This window comes from Primulina huaijiensis, chromosome 1, assembly GCF_012295235.1.
Source record: "Primulina huaijiensis isolate GDHJ02 chromosome 1, ASM1229523v2, whole genome shotgun sequence".
In the NCBI taxonomy this organism is placed as follows: domain Eukaryota; kingdom Viridiplantae; phylum Streptophyta; class Magnoliopsida; order Lamiales; family Gesneriaceae; genus Primulina; species Primulina huaijiensis.
In genome coordinates this window covers 23,150,596-23,165,728 of record NC_133306.1, presented here as the reverse complement: position 1 = coordinate 23,165,728, position 15,133 = coordinate 23,150,596, and the positions used below count along the sequence as shown (strand labels likewise).

Here is a 15,133-nt window from a genome sequence, read left to right as displayed (position 1 = left end):
TTATAATCGTATTTTTGCTTCACTTAAGAAGGAATTTATTGGGAATTGATTTCAAGGTGAGAGATTATAGCTTTCTGAATTATAAATTGAACGACTCACAATAAACGGAAAATTTCCTAGTTTCAATTTAGAGTTGTATATGGAGGATTAATCTATATGTAATTATTATGTAGATGGATTTTTTTAGTCTTTCGTAGAGTAAGATTTTACATGAAGAAGAAGAGTCAAATTTCATATTTTTAGTGGACTAATTATGGAATTAATAAATTAAATAATTTAATTATTTATCAAATTTATTGGAACCACGTATTATGGGTCTATGGTACCAAATGCAATTTAGAAATCATATGTGAAGATGAAAAATTATTTTCATAATTTCAACGACTTAGAGATAAATATAATTAATAATGAGATATTAATTAAATTTAAAATATAATTATGAGATTATTATTATTAAAATTAAGATTTGAAGCTAACTCAACCCCAAAAGCTAGCTTAAGAGGGAAGGATAGTCCAAGTCCATATATGCAACTCTCATGGAATTTATCTAATCGATGTGAGACAACTAACACACCCTCCTCCGCTTAGGAATGAACATTTGGAGCGTGAAATTTACAAATAACTCAATTATGAGTAGAACAGATGACTCAATTATGGGCAGAACGGGTGGTCCAACTATAGACAGAGTTCAACACATAACTGTGGAACCTGAGCTCTGATGCCATATTGAGATCGAGACGTGGACATAACTCAATCTCAAAAACTAGCTCAAGAGGGGATGATTGTTCAAGCCCATATATATAACTCTCAGGAAATTTATCTAACCGATGTGTAACAACAAACAATTATCAATTTGGATTATTATGGTAACATCTAAAATTATAGTAATAATATTTTTGATATATTTTTTAGATTATTAATATTTTTAATATATTGGGAATATATATTATATATTACATAATATCTAAAAGATATTATCAGAATAAAATTTTAAAAATGCAAAATTTAGAAATTAGATTTTGTAGCAACAATTTCTTACACAGTATATATATAAAGGATAACAAATCTTTACAACCAGCCAGAGACGAAAGCCTCTAAGCTTAATTGATTAAAGTTTTGTGGAGAATCCAGTCCCATTGACCATGGCCATTGATGAATACCAAAAACTTCACTTTGCGTTGCTTCCTTTCATGGCTCAGGGCCATATGATCCCCATGGTTGATATAGCCAGATTACTGGCGAAAAGAGGAGCTACTGTCACCATTTTAACCACACCCCACAATGGAAAAAGATTCGGAAACGTTATCGATCGAGCAATCGATTCTCAACTCAAGGTCCGAGTCGTACATCTCAAATTCCCTAGTGTCGAAGCCGGGCTCCCCGAAGGGTGCGAGAATTTCGACATGCTCGCAACCATGGATGATGCTAAAAAGTTTTTTGCAGCTATCGGCATGTTGAAAGATCAGGTTCGAGGAATCATTGAAGAACTCGAACCACGGGTCAACTGTTTCATTGCTGATATGTGTTTTACGTGGGCTTCAAATCTCGGCAAAGCCTTGCATATTCCTAGACTCATGTTTCATGGGTTCAGTTGCTTTTCTCTTTTATGCTTGTATATTTTGAATAGTTCCAAGGACATTGAAGCCATATCTTCTAATTTCGAGTATTTTGTGGTGCCGGGATTGCCTGATAGAATTGAAATCACCAAAGCTCAGCTTCGGGGAACCGTTACTCAATGGGATCCGAACTGGAGTGAGTTAAGAGACAAAATGAGACAGGCTGAGGATGAAGCATATGGAACAGTGATAAATACATTTCATGATTTGGAGCCTGAATACGTGAAGGAATACGTGAAAGTGAGAGATGGTAAAAAGCTCTGGTCTGTCGGTCCTGTTTCGTTATCCAACAAAGATGGGTTAGATATCGCTGAGAGGGGGAATAAAGCATCGATTGATGGAGATAAATGCTTAAAATGGCTAGATTTACAAGAAAAAGCCTCCGTTATTTACGTCTGTCTTGGAAGTTTGTCCCGTGTTTCTACTTCGCAGTTGGTGGAGCTCGGTTTAGCCTTAAGAGCTTCGAATCGGCCCTTCATATGGGTTATCAGAAATGCATCAGATGAATTCAAAGCAAGGTTATTAGAAGAGAAACTCGAAGACGACACCGACGGGAGAGGGTTCTTGATCCATGGGTGGGCACCGCAAGTGATGATACTTTCTCATCCATCCGTTGGAGGATTCTTGACGCATTGCGGATGGAACTCGACACTTGAAGGAATTACTGCAGGCTTGCCAATGATAGCATGGCCGGTGTTTGCGGAGCAATTTTGCAATGAGAAGTTTATCGTCCATGTGACCAAGACTGGTATAAGAGTAGGTGTAGAGTTGCCTGTCCTTCTTGGAGAGGAGGAAAAGGTGGGAGTGTTAGTTAAACATGATGAGATTAAAACGATAATTGATGAGCTCATGGATGGAGGAGAAGAAGGGGAAGCGAGACGAAAACGAGCTCGAAAACTGGGTGAAATGGCTAAAAGAGCAACAGAGGAAGGTGGTTCTTCATTCAGAAACATTGAGTTGCTTATAAAAGATGTCGTCGAGTATCATAAAACAAATTAAAAATAATAATATTTATTAGTCTTTGTGATAGAACCGCTCAAAATAAAATATATACCTATATATCTATTAAAAAAAAAAGTAGAGGGTGAAAAAGTTTTCCTTGTAAACGAACGTGAGAAAATAAAGTTGAGTTATATTTATATTTTAGTTTGTATGCAGTAAAGTAAGTTATTTTCCTGCTCTTGAATGTTTGATATATTTTTTTTTAATAAAAAAATCACTATTACTTAATATTAGTATTAATTATTTTTCTCATTTTAATAATTTTATTGGACTTTAGTTTAAATTCTAAATTAAATTAATTATGATATTTATTGGGTTATTTCACTATCATTTGAATAAACTCAACGAATAGTTAAAAATAATTATAATGTAATTAAATTTAAAATAAACTTCAAACAATTATATATATGAAGCACACATGATAAAGTATCTGANAACATTAACTAAACAAATTCAATAAACAATTAATTTGAATGAAAAAATATAATATATATTTTGAGTTCATTCACCTCAATTATTTTTCTTTAATAAATTGGCTTCACTGCTAAAAAGATCTCGGTATGTGTTGTTGAACATGATTATCTTATATAACATTATTTGTTTTTTTGTTTTCAAATATGTCATGTGAATTGTTGTTGAAACATGTAAATATATGCCATTTTGAGTTGAAAAAATGTAAATAGAATAATTCGGCGCATATATTTATTTAACTAATATGACAATTAATTGGTTTATAATGAAATGATTATAAGTTAATTAGGAGAATATATGTATTAAGTTTTTTAATTATGAGAGTATATACATTAAGTTTTTTATTTATGTTTATTTGCTATTGTTAATGTGAATGTGAGTTAAACGAATTGATTTGTAAAGATTTGGATAATATTAAATTTATATTTACATCTCCACTTGTCATTGCAATGTATGTATTTACTATTTAATTTACGTTGTTTATTTATTTTATATTTATTACTATTAAATTTATATTTTCATTTCACTATAATAAAATTATTGTTCATGAAAAATTAATATATTAATAATTAACTTTAGTTTTCTAATTGTGAAAATCTCAAATCATCTACATAAATCGAAAGATTACTTAGGATATATATTTAAAATTTTAATATCATAAGACATATATAGAAATTATATTCTATATTATTTTTATTTTTATTAACTTTATTTTTCTAATATAATTTATTCTTAGGTTAATGGGTCATTTACCATATATGTCAAATTAAATGTTAATATTAATTACGATTTAAATTTTATAACTAGGTAAAAACTTGTGTGAGACGGTCTCACGAGTCGTATTTTGTGAGACGGATATCTTATTTGGGTCATCCATGTAAAAGTATTATTTTTTTATGATAAGAGTATTAATTTTTATTGTAAATATCGGTAAGGTTGACCCGTCTTACTGATAAAAATTTGTAAGACCATCTCACAAGAGATCTACTCCTATAACTATTATTTTTTTTTTTAATTTATTTGAAACTCACAAAAGCTACACCTTATTACAGTCGTTTTTTGGATTATTTGTAAATTGTTAAGAGCTTAGAATTGAAAATTTTGATATTTTTTGAAATTGCATTTGAAATCATAATTGTTTTTTTTTTTTTTTTTTTTTTCCCTTATATATCGTTTGTGCATGAATAAATATTTTTTTTGAGTTTTTTTCAATCCATATTATTTTTATGTATGTTTAGTTTATTATCATTTGCTAATAATACAAATTTTTTTTTAGATCTTCTCCATCTCTATAAATTGTATTGTATCATCAGAAAAAAAGAAGAAGTAGACAGACTTGGCAAGTTCAAATTTTTAGAGCTTAAAACTTTTAATTTCTCTTCTATACAAGGATAGTCTCTTCGCCACTGGTGTCACCAAGATTTGATTTAGCCATAATCTCTTGAATCAAACTCGAAATATTACCATAAGAAGAACCTCCATTGATGGCCTTGTTCGCCATTTCTCCAAGCTCCCTAGCTTTTCTCCTTCTTTCTTCTCCATTTTCTCCTCCATCCATCACCATATCCAAAGCTTTCTTAACATCATCCCTTTTTACCAAAACTCCGACTTTTTCTTCCTCTCCCCACTTGACAGGCGTTTCCACACCAACACTCACTCCAATCTTCAGAACTTCCGTGACCAGTTTCTCGTTGCAAAATTGCTCTGCAAAAAGTGGCCATGTCACCATTGGCACCCCTGCCGAAATCCCTTCGAGCGTCGAGTTCCATCCGGCATGCGTCAAGAATCCTCCGATTGCTGCATGTGAGAGGATCAGGACTTGGGGAGCCCATCCCCGGATTATGAGTCCTCTTCCGTTAACCCTTTCTTCAAATCCGTTTTCCAGGATCCATCTCTCCAGTTCACCTGATTTGTCGCCTCCTCCTAATGACCAAATAAAAGGCCTGTTCGATTCCTCCAGACCAAGTGCAAGCTCGATCATTTGCGGTGTTATTAGGCGCGATAAGCTCCCGAGACTAGCGTAAATCGCTGATCCGGGCTCGTGTAAATCGAGCCATTTTAAGCAATCTTGCTCATCGATGGAAGCTTTGTTTCCTCTGTCGACCAAATCCAAGCTATTTTTGTTGCACAACGAAACAGGGCCAATGCACCAGACATTTTCACCTTTGGCTTTGCTATATTCCTTCACATACTCCGCCTCCAATTCTTGAAAAGTATTAACCACTACCCCGAATGATGTCTTTTCTGCAGCTCTGATTTGATCTGAAACATCTTTTATAGCAGACGAGCTCGTATTCGTGGAACCCGTAACCTGGAATTTTCTTAATCTGATCGAATCAGGAAGATTCGGAACCTCGAATTGCTCCGAATCTGAACTCAAGGTATCTAGAATCTTGGACGATACAATATTGTGCGAGCACAAGAGGGAGAAACAGCAAGTTCCATGGAAAACTATTCTAGGAATCTGCAACTTTTCAGCAATTTGAGTAGTCCAGGGCAAACCCATGTCTGAAATCAGGCAGTTCGGCCGAGGTTTTAGCTCCTCGAACACTTCTCCCACTTCTTTCTGCAACAAACTAAGGGCTACAAAGAAATTTGAAGCCAAATCCAGTGAGGGAAGCGAATCAAGATTCTCGCACCCTTCCGGTAACCCTGCTTCCGAGGACGGAAACCGGATCCTGAGGAGATGAATTTCCAGGCCTGATTCTTTCGCACGATCAATCGCTGTGCTGAATCTGTTCGCATTGAGGGGCGTGGTGATTATTGTAACAACTACACCTCTCTGTGCCAGTAATTTCGCGATGTCTATCATAGGAATCATGTGCCCAGGAGCCATGAGAGGGAACAGAATGAAGTGGAGCTTGTGGGATTGACTGGCCATGGCAAAAATGGATGAAGATTTTCGAGGATTTGATCAGCTTGATTATGGCTTGAAGAAGAGAATGGATTCTTGGAAAGTTGTCTGTTTGTCGTTGGATTTGATAATTGTATCGAATTTTCTACTTTTTATTCCATTTATTTATTTGAAAAGAGGTGACATTCTACAAAAAATGTCAAAACTATTCAAGCCATCTATATTCAATTATTATTATTTGGGTGTATGAAAAAAAAAATGCACATCGTAGATAACTGAATGAAATATGTCTGACTCAATTATTATGGATTTCTGATATCATAAAAATTTATATGAAACGGTCCTATAGATCAATTTTGTGAGACATATATTTTATTTGAGTCATTCATTAAAAAAAATTTGTCAAAAATATTACTTTTATTATAAAAAAATATTATCATAATTGACTCATCTCACGAATAAATATTTATATTCACTTTCTCAATTTGACAATTACATTTATGACATGTTATAATTTTGTACTTGATAAGGGACAAACAAAACTAATATTATTATTCAAATAAGACAAAAATTTTTGTGAGACGGTCTCACGGGTCGTATTTTGTGAGACGGATCTCTTATTTGGGTCATCCATGAAAAAGTATTATTTTTTATGCTGAAAGTATTACTTTTTATTGTGAATATCGATAGGGTTGACCGTCTCACAGATAAAGGTTCATGAGACCGTCTCACAAGAGACCTATTCTTCAAATAAATAAGCGCAAAAAAATTAATCTTAAAGGATTATTTGTAAAAAATTTGCGCGCTTGCTTAAAGGATTGATGTGAATATAGATTAATTAGTCAATTTAAAATAATATTAGTTTCTAATTGCGAACAATTTTCTAAAATACGTGATCTTACATTTTTATTTATTACAGTACCCAATAAATACGCAATACATACCATAATTTTTCTAAACAATATTTTTTTTAGAAACAATTTACAAATATATTTAGTAGAAACATTGTTTTATTTCCGTTTGGGTAGCCAGCTCCAAAACTTCTGGTCGTAAGTGACAAAACTTCAAGTATAACTGTATAAGTTTCAATTATATTTAAAATTTAAGAAAAATATGATATTCTGATAATTATATAATTATAATATATTTTCAATTTGTTGATATAAATTATAACAAAAAATTATAGGAGAGGGATTTTGGAAAAAAATATTATTCTCAAAATTATTAGGCATGCATCCCTTTCTCTCACTAGAGAACAAGAGATAACAGCAAATTTTGGTTTATTTCTATTGTACACATGTTGCAAAAACAGTTCACGTAACTGGCAGGCAGAGTCTACAGACTTCGCTTTCAAGATTGCAACTTTTTAATATATTTTGGCTTATAGTCTTTTTTTTTAAAAAAAAATTACTTTGAAATTTGAATCCTCACACTTAAACTTAAATTTGTATTAAAAATCTGTCAAAAAAATTTATGTGCTTATATTCTCTGATCCGGAACAAAATTTGTTTGTATTCCTTGAGCTCATGTGCTTTTTCGCAAATGAAAATAGGTACAAAACATTAAAATACGATACTAATATATGATATTTGAGTACTCATATATCAAGAAAAGAAAAAATGGTTGAATTAAAATCTAGAGTTTCTCTTGAGAATGGAGGGGGTTTGGGCAGCCTGTTTTTGAAATGTTTTAGGCCTTATTATGGATGGGCCTAGTTAATAAAACCCATAAAAATAATTAAACAAAAACAAACCAGATTTGATTTTTGAGAGGACTAAATAATTAAATTGGTCGTCAATTTTGAACATCATAAAGAACAACATAAAGAACAACAAGAACAAACAAAAACTCTATGTAAGCGCTTACGTGACTACGTATTTATACTCACTTGTCGTATGCATTCTAAATATTGATAAAAGATATATACGAGTTGTATGTGTTAGGATTATTTTTAATTTAATCAAATAATATTAAACAATTAACAGAAAATTATTTTTAATTTAGAAAAGTTGTTCGATTTAAAAGTAAAATTTTGTTTAGATTTTTTGTATTTAAAATATTACTATAAAAATCTCACATTTTTTTTTTGAAACATAAAAATCTCACATTTAATAATATATTATTGATTATAGCCATTTCTAATGTCGTAAATATTTTAATAAAAATATGATATTCTGTGCGAAATTTACAGAAGAAATGAAGCATAATTACTCAAACTCTTAGCTTTTATAAATTATAAATGAGAGTCTCATTCACAAAAATGATAATAATAATAGAATAAGTTTGTAGTATACTTATCACCTTCATACTAGAGAACTCAGAAAACCGTGTCAATGGAGGTCATGCAACCAGAGAACCTGAACTTCCTTTTGATCCCTTTAATGGCCCCCGGACACGTGATTCCAATGATAGACATGGCCAAGATGCTGGCCAGACACGGCGTTAACATAACAATCATGCTCACCCCACTGAATTTCGATCGATTCAGTTCAGTGGTAAATCGAGCTGCCATGTCCGGATTACCAATCCGACTTCTTCAAATTAGGTTTCCGTCCGAGGAAGCTGGACTGCCGGCGGGATGCGAAAGCACCGACACTCTCCCTTCTTACCAACTAATCCATAATTTCTTCGTCGCTATCACACTCTTGCAGGCGATTGTTGAAGAAAAATTGGAAGAAATGAACCCCATTCCTAGCTGCGTAATCTGCGACAAACATCTGCCGTGGATGGCGAAGACGTGTGAGAAATTTGAGATTCCGAGGGTTGCTTTTGATGGGATGAGCTGTTTTACCCAGCTGGTGATGCATAATTTGTATCTTTCGAAGATTCACGAAACTGTTCCGGAAACAGTGCCATTTGTTGTGCCTGGTTTGCCGGATGAAGTTGAGTTCACAAAGCTTCAGCTTCCTGGATTGTTTAACCCAAGATCCATTGATTTTGTCGGGTTTCGAGAACAGGTTAGGCAGTAAAAATCCATTTTCATCCTGAATTTCGATTCATGTTTGTTTTAAGAAATTTATATTTTATGTAAATATGTATGTATAAGAATGTGAATCTTACAAGATTTAATTTTTATACCTTGATGTTATCAGACATTGATCACAAATATCACTCAAATTGTATTGTGAAACAAATAATACAGGTGAGAATAACAGAGTCACAGGCATATGGAGTGGTGGTGAACAGCTTTGAAGAGCTAGAAAAAGGATATGTGGACGAGTTTAAAAAGATTAGAGGCGGTAAAGTTTGGTGTATAGGGCCGTTATCCCTTTCAACTGATGACAATTTAGACAGGGCGGAGAGAGGTAATCAAGCCTCCATTGATGCAGCTCAGTGCTTGAAATGGCTTGACAGTAGGCCGCCAGGTTCTGTAGTTTACGCCTGTCTCGGAAGCCTTGCGCGCCTTTCGGCTCCACAGTTTCTTGAGCTTGCTTTGGGGCTGGAAGCATCGAATCACCCTTTCATTCTGGTCGTAAACATTGGATCAGAATCCGAAGAAATCGATAAGTGGATTTCGGACGAAGGGTTCGAGGAAAGAACGGGAGAACAGTGCCTTTTGATTCGGGGTTGGGCTCCACAGGTGCTGATTCTATCCCACCCTGCAGTGGGAGGATTCTTGACGCACTGTGGATGGAACTCGACTCTGGAAAGTGTTTGTGCCGGTTTGCCAATGGTTACATTTCCGTTGTTTGGTGAGCAGTTTTTGAATGAAAAGTTAGTCGTGCAGGTTTTGAAGATGGGAGTTGGAGTCGGAGCTCGAGTCTCTGTCCATTTGGGGGAGAAAGAAAAGCCGGAGGCCAGGGTGACGAGGGACAGAATTCAGGCCGCGGTCGAGAAGGTAATGGATCAAGGAGAAGAGGGATGTGAAAGGAGGAGAACGGCACAAGAACTTGGAAAAATGGCGAAAAGATCGGTTGAAGATGAAGGATCGTCTTGCTTAAACATTAAGTTGTTGATCCAAGATATTGCAAAATTGACCGAACATAAGAAATTCGTGTAGTGATATTATCTATATATAGTCATCCAATGTGATTCATCTGATTTTCTGTTTGTTGTATGTAATTGTAAGTGTTGTTCTAAAATGATCAGTTATATGTTCAGTCAACTTTGGACAACGTTCTTTTCCAATGTAAATGTATCAAGTTTTGCATGGATTGGTCTGTGCGAATCTATTTTCTTATGAAAGGACATTGTTGGCATTTGATTCATTTCAAATCTTTTGCGATAATTCGAACCATCCAGAGAACAAAGGGTATATTTGGAGTTTGATTTTTACATATTCTAAACCACATTTACCTTATATAAACGACTTATTTAATAATTTATTATTGAGAATAAGTTATATGTTTGTTTTTTAGTTAAAAAATATATTATAAGGCTGTTATTGTATGGGAATGGATCCTCTATTGTGGACATTCCCACAGCAGAAGATGCTGTGGCAAAAAAAAAAATTAATTTCAAAATTGTCTTTATTGTAGCTAGGCATCTTCACAAAAAGAGACCGTAATGTCGTTTTACAGCCACAATCACAATTTTCTATTATTTTGTCTTTTTATATATTTTAATTAATACTTTCTGTTTAAATTTTTTTTGTTTTCTTTTTTGACCTTTTTGTGCATACATTCTAATTTTTTAAAAATTATTTTCTATTCTCTTTTTATCTTGTCAATTTTTATTGTATGGTTTTTTCTTGTTATAATTTATACTTAGCTTATAAACTATATACTAATGTACCAATTGATTAATATGTCAATATGGAAAAAAATTATATATTTTATTCTCAAAATAAATAAATTCGGTAGTAAAAAAAAATAGAAAAGAATTGGACATGTAAATGATCAAGAAAATAAGAATTTTTATATTGAAGTCATCCTCTCCTCCTTTATTGTAATTTTTTAAAAAAAATTAATGAGAAAAAAATGGACGAATCAAACGTATGAAAAAAACTAAAATTAAAACATAAATATGTTTTACTTTCAAAACAAACGAGATAAACAAAATGTGAAAAAATAAAGTAAAAAAGAAAGAAGGAAACAAAAAGTTCAAAAATGGCAAAAGAAAAAATTAAAATATATTTTAAATAAGATTAAAAATGAAATTTTGAGAGTGAGTAAAAGAAAGATTAAAACAAAAAGCTAAAAAGAAAATTAAAATAAATATAAAAAAAACTTTTACAAATTTTTTTTTGCCACAGCATCCTCTAATGTGGGAATGTCCACAGTAGATGATCCATTTCCGTTATTGTAGCTCCCTTACCCATAACTCCTAAAAATTAAACAATTCTAACGTGCAATAATGAGCTTAAATAAATCATAATCAAAGTAATCACAAAACCAGTGGAAAATAACATGGCCTAAATATTTATGTCATCTCATCGTGGACCTAAATAACAATACATTACAACCATATCGAATATGTATCTCAACTCATATATAAATAACAATAACAAAATAAACCCCGAAGAATCTCCTCTGAAGGCATCGATATCTCCTAGCCACTGTCGACTCCTCCAAGCTCATCTAACTTGAGACCTACCACATGGAATAAGGTGTCTAAGACAAAAACAAAGATGTAAGAGATAAGTCGCTCAGTATGTGATGTGTAAGTATACAAACATATATGTACATGCATGAAAAGAAGTATCACTCTATATCTAATTGCCGAGTGTGTAGCACGTTGGTGTGCCGAATCAGTTGGTGACTTTCACACTCAAATGAGATCTTGAACCTGCAATATCCAAGGTCATCATATCACGCTAGTCCATCGAGTCAGTTAGTGACTCACGATACCCGATCATCATGAAATAGGGTTGAGTGACCCATACTAAATCAATGCTTATCTCAAAGAATATACTGATTCAACATGATATGTAAATGTCGCATAAAAATATCATGACAGATAAAACATACATTATATGACAAGTAAAATGCAGCATCATATAAGAATACATATCTATGTCAGTACTAACGTATCTCTAACTGTCCTAAGTATATTGAATGTGTCTACTCACTGATCCTATACATTAAACCAAAGAATGGTTTTACTTTCTAGTCTTGCTTTATAACTTAGCTATTATAACTGAGCATCTCGGATCATACATGTGCCTGCATTCAACCCTTTGGGAACATAGCCTCGTAGCTCGATCCTCGAGTCACCACTTACTCCATGAGCTTTGTGCAACCCGTGTGAACTCCGAGAATAGTTGGAGAAGCCTAGAATGTACTAGCGTATGAGAGAATAACATGCACTTTGTGTAAGAAATATTAATCTTGAATGCCATATTTATATGCTTAATTCGGAAGTTCGGAAATCACCATATAGTGATGTGTCGATGTCGTTCTCATCCGACGCATGACTTCGGAAGGTCTAAGGGAAAATTACATTTCTTGTTATGTAATTTGCATTTTTTCACTTTTATTCCTATTAAAAATGAGTTTGTATTTTTAGTCTTGTAACTTGTATATTTTTTGTGTCATGTTAAGATGAATTTTCATTTCTAATCATGTAACTTACATGTTTGTGTCATTTTGGTCCTATTAACGGTGCATTTGCAATTGTAGTAATGTAACGCTTTTTTTAAACATTTTTTGTTATCTTTTTAACATAGTCCATTGATTTTCCTTCCAAATAATATTCTAAAAAAATTACATATATAGAAGTTTTCTTCCAAAAATTCATATCAATATCCATATCCGAGAAAAGATCAAAAATAAAAAAAATACAAATTACATGATTAAAAATGCAAATTTAACATTAACAAGACCAAAAAATAAGAAAAAAAACCATGCAAATTACGTATATTAAAAATACAAATTCATTATTAACATGATTCAAAAAAAAAAAATAAAAAAACCTATTAGGATAGCAGCTTTCGGGCTTTGCCTGTCCTTTACAAGATTATGACATGGCCTGGGAAAGCGCTGGCAACAACAGAAAGGAAGGGGTCCATGTAGCTACTGTACCCACCCCCTTCTTAGTCAATGGGACACAGCAGGTCTGGCATCTAGNTGCCCACCCCCTTCTTAGTCAATGGGACACAGCAGGTCTGGCATCTAGATCCCTAGATATCTAGATGGAACCTTTGAAATGGTCCAAAAACCAGACAGACAGATCTCTAGAGGCGTCGTTCCAATTGTTCCAGCCTTCGGCAGCGACAACACCAGACATGTTGGTTTCGGCGAAAACCACGGTAGCATAGTGCCCCCAAGCTCTTCCCAGCCACACTTCTCCAGTGCCATTGATGCTGCAGTTCACAAAAGAGAAGCCCGTTTCTTCATTCGACGAATCTCTGCCCTGAGCAGTGATGGAGCCACTGATCCCACCAGATGGTACTTCTTTCGCCACGGAGCTAAGGGTGCAATCCTGCAGTGTTTTTTGGAAAAATTTCCAGTTATCGGAGAGGAATAGGTTATTTTTTATGCACAGTCCCACATCAGTATCAGCAACATTTGTAGAATTGTACGCAACAATACTATACGGGTTATGAAAAAAAATCTTTGATTTGTACCTCAAAGAGTGATCTACCATTTCCAAAGATGAAATCGATGGATCCTTGAATGAAACATTCTTTGAAATAATGTCTGCCTTGATCATCATTAAGTGTATCCCGTGCTCCATAAAATCCACACCCGTAAAATGCAGATTGATCACCTGAAATCCTTAGTGCCACGGCTTCGTTTCGTGTTACGTTTTCTCTCTTCACTATCTCTTGATAGTTGATATTGTTATTATTCCAAAACTATTCGGGCCTGCAGAATCAAATAATCAACAACTTCTTGACAGAAACAATATTTTACCAGAAAACTAATGTTGCAGGCTAGGTAATTGGGAGCAAATATGGCCATAGTGGAGCTATAAGCTGTCCCTCCAGTAGAATTAGCCGTGTCATTCCAGGATATAAAAGTATTGAGGTACCCTTGTCCATGAATTATCAAATTTGTCTTGTTAGAACTAACTTCAACTTTTTCCCTGTAACATAGTCACTTAAGTTTAAAACATCTCAATGTTAGTGGGAAAAATATGCATGCTGAGGACATATAATGACTTGACCTATAAGTGCCTTTATCGCTCATAATAAGTGATCTAGTGGAGCTGAAATCCGGCAGGGCGTTTACGGCTTTTTGCACGCTGCTAAAATTCGCGCGACCCTTTAAATCAACGGTGATAACAAGGGTAATGTTGTATAACTGTACCAGATCAGATTTCCATGAGTTGTAGTTGCATGAGCTCTTAGGCCTTCTGCGATGATGACCATGTCTTCTGAAAATGAGATTTTCAAGAATGGATTAGTCGTTTGAGATGATTTTTCCAGCCACCCTTTTGAAAAACTCGAGCTTATCAATGCACGGCGAATGCGAAATGATGTGAAAGTGCTTGAATTATCGGTGAAAGATTGAGAAAGCATGGGAAGTGGGAGTGAGAGAAGTAAAATGCTGAAGATAGTGAGCCAAAAGAAGGTGGTTGTCTTGAAGTTCATGGTTTAGGCAGTTAAGTAGTTTTTTTGTTCATGCTTTTTGGGTATAGTTAAGGTTAGTGCATGTGCCCTTGTGCAAAGTAAAATTCAAATGGTTGTAGAACTTTGATTCGGAATCAAAGAATCATTCCATATCAATTTATGTTAAAAAAAAAAACAACTGAATTTCATATTAAACTCGATAGAATATAATGTTAATTCTTACGCCTAACGGGATCGTAAAGTCAGAAATTTGCCATTGATGGTAATGGTTTCACGTAAGAGGCAAGAAAAGTAAGATGATGACTCATCTGGCCATTGATGTTTTGTGTTAAGTGGAGGGGTGATTACATTTAATTCTTTTTACGGGAATAAAGGTGAAAAGAAGAGGATATGGGCAGCCAATGGGAGATTGAACAAGTCATACGCTAAGCCATGTTCTATTCGATGCATTCTTGCGAGTGGTCTCATGATGAATGGGAATTATGGTGTCCGTGTATATTAAGAACATGGTATCTCGAAGAGTTCAAAGGAATACGTGAAAGAGACTTTTACCATAAAATATATACTTTTTGCCGAGCAAATTTAATAACATCGAATAATTTGATCAACATAATTTAATTTTCCTGATAGATGTCACAACCAGAAGTTCACGCCACCCCGTTTATTAGGGAAATAAATTCAAATTTAAGGATTATTCTAACATGGAGTACCCATTTCAGTGAGAGTGAGGGTTGT

The 15,133-nt window shown here is 33.9% G+C and overlaps 3 protein-coding genes and 1 pseudogene across 3 annotated transcripts; 2 read left to right on the top strand and 2 right to left on the bottom strand.

Moving 5' to 3' along the window:
* The first annotated feature begins 1,110 nt into the window (after window positions 1-1,110).
* LOC140963978 (UDP-glycosyltransferase 73C4-like) lies at window positions 1,111-2,691 on the top strand. Its single transcript, XM_073423478.1, has one exon. The coding sequence runs from the start codon at window positions 1,143-1,145 to the stop codon at window positions 2,613-2,615; it is 1,473 nt and encodes a 490-aa protein (XP_073279579.1). The 5' UTR covers window positions 1,111-1,142; the 3' UTR covers window positions 2,616-2,691.
* Window positions 2,692-4,375: 1,684 nt separating this feature from the next.
* Window positions 4,376-6,149, bottom strand: LOC140985901 (UDP-glycosyltransferase 73C3-like). Its single transcript, XM_073453845.1, has one exon. It carries the CDS (start codon window positions 5,968-5,970, stop codon window positions 4,471-4,473), a length of 1,500 nt encoding a protein of 499 aa, XP_073309946.1. The 5' UTR covers window positions 5,971-6,149; the 3' UTR covers window positions 4,376-4,470.
* A 2,073-nt stretch (window positions 6,150-8,222) lies between these two features.
* Window positions 8,223-10,048, top strand: LOC140985888 (UDP-glycosyltransferase 73C2-like). Its single transcript, XM_073453837.1, has 2 exons — window positions 8,223-8,900; window positions 9,086-10,048. Exons 1-2 carry the CDS (start codon window positions 8,277-8,279, stop codon window positions 9,941-9,943), a joined length of 1,482 nt encoding a protein of 493 aa, XP_073309938.1. The 5' UTR covers window positions 8,223-8,276; the 3' UTR covers window positions 9,944-10,048.
* Window positions 10,049-13,093: 3,045 nt separating this feature from the next.
* LOC140985894 (pectinesterase 3-like) lies at window positions 13,094-14,419 on the bottom strand (annotated as a pseudogene).
* Between the last annotated feature and the right edge of the window lie 714 nt (window positions 14,420-15,133).

Coding starts and splice junctions, on each gene's coding strand:
- LOC140985901 (XM_073453845.1), bottom strand. CDS start 5,970: ATGGCCAGTCAATCCCACAAGCTCCACTTCATTCTGTTCCCTCTCATG.
- LOC140963978 (XM_073423478.1), top strand. CDS start 1,143: ATGGCCATTGATGAATACCAAAAACTTCACTTTGCGTTGCTTCCTTTC.
- LOC140985888 (XM_073453837.1), top strand. CDS start 8,277: ATGGAGGTCATGCAACCAGAGAACCTGAACTTCCTTTTGATCCCTTTA. Junction 8,901..9,085: donor TTGTCGGGTTTCGAGAACAG/GTTAGGCAGTAA, acceptor CAAATAATACAG/GTGAGAATAACAGAGTCACA.